The 6,656-nt window shown below is 61.2% G+C and overlaps 1 protein-coding gene across 1 annotated transcript; it reads right to left on the bottom strand.

Moving 5' to 3' along the window:
* Positions 1-1,474: 1,474 nt before the first annotated feature.
* ETH_00004315 (uncharacterized protein) lies at positions 1,475-6,417 on the bottom strand (the record flags this gene model as incomplete). Its single annotated transcript, XM_013380272.1, has 6 exons — positions 1,475-2,350; positions 2,540-2,693; positions 2,929-4,506; positions 4,746-4,990; positions 5,086-5,454; positions 5,629-6,417. Coding segments are annotated over 6 exons (4,011 nt in total), but the record flags the coding sequence as incomplete, so codon positions are not given.
* Between the last annotated feature and the right edge of the window lie 239 nt (positions 6,418-6,656).

Genomic DNA, 6,656 nt, shown 5'->3' with positions numbered 1-6,656 from the left:
TTCATCCTCTTGCTGCTGCTCTTGTCCACTTCTCAGCTGCTGGTGCTGCAGAGCATCTAGCTGCTGCTGTGTTTGCTGTTCCAACTGCACGGGAGCTGACTGCTGCTGCTGCTGCTGCTTCTGGTGGGTAGAATGGGCCTGCTGCTGCTTTGGCTGGTGCAGCGGCAGAGGCAGCAGCAAGTGCTGCAAAGCCGTGCTGCTGCTGAAAGCTGCTGCTGCTGCATGCAGCAAGGGGGGCTGCGGTGTCTCTGGGCCCACAGCTCTCGCCCAGTACCAGACACAGACCTCTACTTCCATGCGGCTGCTGCTGCTGCTGCTGTTGGAGTAGTGTGGCGACAGCGTTCTCGCTGCTGCTGCTTCTGCTGCGTGATGCTGCAGCAGCAGCACGCGTCTGCAGCAGCAACCCCAGAAGACAGAAAGAGGCTCAGCTTCTTCAAGAGCCATCAACAAATCTCGCAGTGCAAGGCAGCCGACCCAGTTGTCTACTTCGTGCTGCTGCTGCTGTTGCTGCTGCTGCTGTTGCTGCACTTGCAGCAGCAGAAGAGGCTCAGAAGGATCAAGAAGAGTCTGCAGTGCAGCAGCAGCAACTTTTCCAGAGACGCTCGGGCAGCCACTGTAGCCGCTGCTGCTGCTGCTGCTGCTGCTGCTTTTTCTTTGTGCTGGAAGCTCCGATGGGATCGATGAACTCAACAGCAGCAGCGGCTCTGCTGCTGCTGATCCTGCTGCTGCTGCTTCAGTTGCTGCTCTTGAGCCTGCTCTTGGTGCTGCTGCTGCTGCTGCTGTGGAAAAATCTATTTGAAGCTGCTCTTCGAAGCCGAAGAAGCTGCAGCGCATGATTGCAGCACGGCTTACTGCACTTGCTGCTGCAGCAGCTGCTGCTGCTGCCTTAGGACGCAGCCGTGGGGTGCCAATCTGCAGCAGCAAGTTGTGCTGCAGGAAGGACGAGCATAGGGCATTATAAAGACCCCGCGCGCCCCTGTCCGCTGCTGCTGCTGCTGCTGCTTCCTCTGCCGCTGGAACGCCTCCCCTACTTGCTGCTGCTGCTGCTGCTGCTGCTGCTCGAGCGCGAGAGTAAGCGTTGCCTGCAGCATGCCGTAGGACCTGCTCCGCCTCATGCTGCAGAAGAGGCTCTGGAGAGAGGGGCTGCAGCAGCTGCTGCACCTTCTGCTGCTGCGCTGCAGCAACGGCTGCTTTGCGCGCTGCAGCAACCTCACCGGGGGGCTTCGCATGCAGCAGCAACTTGCTGTGCAGCTGCTGCTGCTGACTGTCCCCACACAGCTGTGTTTCGTCCAAAAAGAGGGCAAGCAGCTCCACGCATGCAGCGAGCGATATCTGCAGCAGCAGCAGCAACAGCAGCGTGACACAACCTCGCAGGAGGGCCAGCAGCAGCAGCAGCAGCAGCACCAGCAGCAGCAGTGCAACCATCCGCAGCTTCTGCTTTAGCAATATGTGACATCTGCAGCGAGATGCTTACTTCTTGTTCATCCGCCCTTTCTTCTTCCCGTTGCTGCTGCTGCTGTTGCAGCAGCAACAGCCAGAGTTCTGCTGCTGCGCCGATGCCCCCGCGGGAAAAGAACTCCTTGAACTCCCTAGCAGTCACCCGACCCCATGTCTGCTGCTGCAGCTGCTGCATCTTCTGCAGCTGCTGCTGCTGACTGAGCTGCTGTAGCTGCTGCAGCAGCTGATGCTGCTGCTCCGAACCGGGGCCCAGGAAGAGCGCTGGCAGCTGCTGCTGCAGCAGCGGCAGCTGCAGCAGCAACAGTTCCCCCAGGTCCTGAGGAGTCTGAACCAGCAGCAGCAAACGAGCAACTGTAGACTCCACGCAGTGGCAATCTTTGTTGTTGTTGCTGCAGCTCTTGCTGCAGCAGAAGCAGCAGCAGGAGCTCCCACCACTCTCTACCAGTGAGGCCCGAAGGGCTGCATGCCAATCTGCAGCTGTGGGGCTGTCTGTGTTGCTGCTGCAAACTGCAGCAAAAAGCTGCACAGCATCAAGGGAATGCAGCGCAGCAGCAGCACGCATGCGCAGCAGCAGCAGCTGCAGCAGCAGCTCAGCGCACGGCTTTGTAGCAGCACCCAGGCTGCTGCCCTGGTTGCTGCTGCTGCTGCTGCTACTGGCAGCAGTTTCACCTGGAGACAATTGGCCCTGCAGCGCAGCCTGCAGAGGCTCAACGTACAGCAAGCCCTGCTGCAAGTCAAACAGCAGCCGCTGCTGCTCCTGCTGCTGCGGCGGCAGCAAAGATGTCAGCAGCAGCAGAAATTCTGAAGAGAAGACTCTGTGCCCCCTCGCTTCAAGTGCTGCTGCCACTTCACCCACAGTGAGGGCCCTGGCTCCCTGCTGGAAGCCCCGCCCCTGCAGCAGACACAGCAGCAGCAAGAGACGCAGCAAGCTGCTAATGCTGCTGCTGCTGTTCCGCTGGCTGCTGCACCCTCTGCCGTGGCTGCAGCAGCAGCTGCTGCTTGCGCTGCAGTTTCCAATCCCTGCAGCAAATGCCGCAGCAGTTTACTGTACGGGTGCGGCAGAGGCGGCGGCGCTGCTCACCTGTGCTGCTGCTGCTGCAGCAAGTGCTTCAGATGCAAGACACTGCAGCAGCTGCTGCTGCTTGCTGCTGGTGCGGCTTGCTGCATCTTCCATCGCCCGGAAAACCATGGAAGCATCACAAACGCCTTCAGGAAGGCCCTGGTCTTTTCCACACCTGCAATCAGCAGCAGCAGCAGCAGCAGAAGCAGCAGCAGAAGCAGCAGCAGAAGCAGCAGCAGCAGCGGCACGGGCAAAGCAGTAAGGGGGTGAAAGAGCAACTCGTAGATAGCAGCAGCGGGAGCCACCGCACCCGCTGCAGCAGCAGCAGCAGAGGCAGCAGCAGAAACTGCCGCAGCAGCAGCAGCAGAGGCAGCAGCAGAAGCTGCCCCAGCAGAAGCAACAGCACGTACCAGTCGGCGAGGGCATCAAGGTCAGCAGCAATTAGAAGCCCTTCTGCAATATCTGCTGCTGTCTGCTGCAACACTAGGCGCGACACCAGTGCCTGCCCTTCGGCTGCTGTTGCTGCTGCTGCTGCTGCTGCTGCTTCTGCCGCTGCCTGCTGCTGCTGATAGTGAGGAAGGTTCCTGGATGCGTGCTCAGTGGCGACGAGTAGATCTGCCAGCAATTCTGCTTCCGTGCGAGGGGCCCCTTCTTGCTGCCTTTGCTGCTGCTCCTGCTGCTGCTGCTGCTGCTGAATGGAAGCCAGGCGCTGCCGTAGCAGCAAAAATATGACTCGGCAGGCCGCGCTGCTGCAGACGCCCCAGAATTGCTTCTGGGAAGCAAGTGCAGCAAGAAGGTCTTCTACGTGCAGCAGGGGGAGGCTAAAGCGCTCCTGCTGCTCCTGCAGCTGCTGCTGCTTCTTGCTGCTGCTGCTGGCGGCTCGTGCTGCTGCAGCACGGGGCTCAGCCTCTTCAGGCACTGCCAGACGGTCAAATAAATCATCTGCTGCTGTGCTGCTGACCAGAGCCGCCCGGACTGCAGCAGAGCGGCGGAAAGCAGTCCTATACAGAGAAAGTCCCTTCCTGCTGCTGCTGCTGCTGCTGCTGCTGCAGGTCAATGAGCGCGCAGCAGACGCGCTGCAGCCCAGGTGAGTGCACAAGTCTGCGAAGGTCCAGCTGCTCGTCAGCATCTTCTCCCGCAGCCGCTGCAGCGCGGGGTGGAAGCGGAGAGCTGCTGCACTCAGCCGCTGCTGCTGCTGCTGCTGCTGCTGCTGTCGCTCCGCCTTTGCTGCTAAGGACTCGTTCAGCAGCTCTGCTAGCTCGAAGACCCCACTGCTTACTGTCAAGTCCTGCTGCTGCTGCTGCTGCTGCTGCGGGGAGTGCTGGGCTTCAAGCCGTCGCAGCGCCACGAGCGCTCGGCTGTCCCGCTGCAACTGCAGCAGCTCAGCGTCTTGCAGCAGCTGCTGCAGTGCTGCAGCAGAGACAGATCCCCTGGCTTTGGGGTCTGCTGCATCAAACAGCAAATGCAAAGCTGAGGCCACAGCAGCGACAGCAGCGCCGTTGCTGTTGCTGCCCAGAGCAGGCAGCAGCAGCAACGAGCATTCTTCTACAAATACCCACCGGGAAACATCAGCTGCTGCAGGTAGTGCTGCTGCTGCTGCAGAGGGTATCGTGTGGTATTTGATGCGGCAAAGCAGCGAAGCAGCGGCTGCCTCAGGTGTCTGTGCAGCAGCAGCAGCACGCTGCTGCTGCTGCTGCTGCGTCCGCAGCAGGCGCTTGCAGCAAAAAGCCTCAATGGAGAGGTTAGCTGTGCGGAGGGAGCGCAGCAAGAGCAGCAGCAGCTCATGCTGCTGCTGCTGAAAGGCCCTGTAGCTGCTGCGGATCCTACAGGGGTCCAGCAGCGCCACCTGGTCGTCGCTGTCATTGCTGCTGCTGCTGCTGCTGCAGTGCGACGGACTTGAAGAAGCAGATGCCGCCAATGAGCTAAGTCCTGCTGCTTCGATAAGTGCAGCAACGCGAGAACCTTCCCAGGCGCCCCAGCTGCCGTCTCTGCAAACAGCAGCAGCAGCAGCAGCAGCAACAGCAGCAAAGCTTCAGTCAGCGGGGTCACGCCTTGCGTATGCCTTGGAGGATTGCGGCCACCAGAAACAGAACCTTTAGTGAAACAGGCAGCAGCAACAGGCCGAGCAACTGCAAGGGTGGCAGAAGCAGCAGCAGCAGCAGCACTCCACAGAGCGGGAAGCAGCAGCAGCAGCAGCGACAGCAGCAGCAAGCTCAAAGCAACGCACGAAACTGAGCCTGCTGTAGTTGCCGAAGAGAAAGGCTGAGAAGCAAAGAGGCAGCAAAAGACATCCTGCAGCACCAGCGGGGCCAGCTGCTGCGCTGCATGCAGCCACTGCTGAACCATGGAGAGAGACGGGAAGCTGCTGCTGCTGCTGCTGCTGTTTCGGCATTTGCTGCTCATTCCAGCAGCCTGAAGCAGCAGCTGGAGCCCGCGAGCAGCCTCGGGTCTCATCCCCAGGCGCAGCAGCACCTGAGCCGTTGCAGCAAAATTCACACGGAGGAAGTAAGCAGCAGCAGCAGCAGCAGCAGGAGTAGCTCGGCATCTGCAGCAGCAGCACAGCCCACCTTGTGTGTCTCAGCAGCAGCAAGAGGAATCTGCTCCGGGGCTGCCAGCCCCAGCAGGGCCCTCTGGAGGGGCCCCTGTCTGCGAGTTGCTGCCAGCAGCAGCAGCACGTCGCTTCTGAGCGCTGCTGCTGCTGCTGCTGCTGCTGCTGCCTGCCGAGGCCCCTGCAGCAGCGCCTCCAGCCACCAAGGGGCTGCACAGGCAGATCCACGGCCCCCAACGGCAGCATCAGCGGCTGCAGCACACCCAGCAGCAGCAGCAGCAGCAGTGCTCGCTGCTGCATGCAGGTAAGAAGGAAGCCTCCTAAAGTCTGTGTAGCTGATGAGTCCCTCGCCGCGAATGTCCAGCAGCAAAGCGGCTGCCACACTTAGCTGCAGCGCAGCACAACCGCATGCAAGCAGCAGCAGCCGCATGCAGACAGCAGCCGCTGCATGCAGGCAGCAGCAAGAAACTCACGGGCTGCTCATCTACCCTCAAAGCGCAGACACAGCAGCAGCAGCAGCAGCTGCTGCTGCTGCTGCTGCTGCTGCAGGTGGAGTGCCTACGTGGCGTGGAAGGCCGAGGACTGTCTCCAGCCCTTGGGCAGTTTCTGCTGTGGTCAGCTCGAGAAGCCCGGGAGAGGCTGTCTGCTGCTGCTTTTGCTGCTGCTGCTGCTGCTGCTGGTGCTGCTGCTGGTGCTGCTGCCTGGAGGCTGCGAGGAGAGCAGCAAACAGGACGAAGGGGGGAAGACTGAGAGCTGCCTTTTGGGCCTCTTGCCACTCCTCTGCATTTAGCACTCCTTCTCTGACGAGCCAGGGGTCCTGCTGCTGCTGCTGCTGCAGCTGCAGCTGCAGCTGCTGCACAGCCACAACCCAGCAATGGGCCTCCTCCCAGGCGCGGTCAAACTTCACAGGGACTGCCACGTGATTGGAGTCACCTGCTGCTGCTGCTGCTGCTGCTGCTAGCGCGGCGTGGCCCCCGCGCAGCTGCTGCAGCACTTCTTCCTTGACTGCTGCTGCGCGCTGCTGCAGCTGCTGCAGCAGCACTGGGGCTGCGCAGCCACTAATATTAGGAGGGGGCCCCGAGAGCCAGCTGGGGGCGCCCAGGGCCACCAGCTTGGTGTCTGCTGCAGCAACAGGCAGCAGCTGCTGCAGCAAGCGGCAGCAGCGAGAAGCAGATACACAGTCATCTAGGCTTTCTAGAGACATTTCTCCAGCCACGTCTACTTGTGCTGCTGCTGCTGCTCCAAACACTGCTGCTTCTGCTGCAGCAAGGCCGCAGGGAACGTCCAGCCACAGCAGCAAGCTGTGGCGGCGCATGTGCAGCGCAGCAAACGCCGAATGGGCCGCCTCCATCAACACGCCACTGCTGCTGCTGCTGCTGCTGCTGCTGCTGGGAACAAAGGATAGAAGCCACTGCAGCGCAGCTGCTGCGACAGGGGAAGTTGCGGGGACGCCTAGAGCTGTCCAGACACCCAAAGCAGTTTCTGCGGACTCGAGGCCTTGCAGCTGGAGCTGCACAGGAGCGGTTGCTGCTGCAGCAGCAGCAGCAGCAGCGCGGTGCTGCTCGCTGCGCAGGAACTGCTGCAGCACAC

The sequence above is a fragment of the Eimeria tenella genome, genomic scaffold, assembly GCF_000499545.2.
Source record: "Eimeria tenella Houghton genomic scaffold, Eth_scaff478, whole genome shotgun sequence".
Taxonomy (NCBI): domain Eukaryota; phylum Apicomplexa; class Conoidasida; order Eucoccidiorida; family Eimeriidae; genus Eimeria; species Eimeria tenella.
This window is presented reverse-complemented; position numbering and strand designations above follow the sequence as displayed.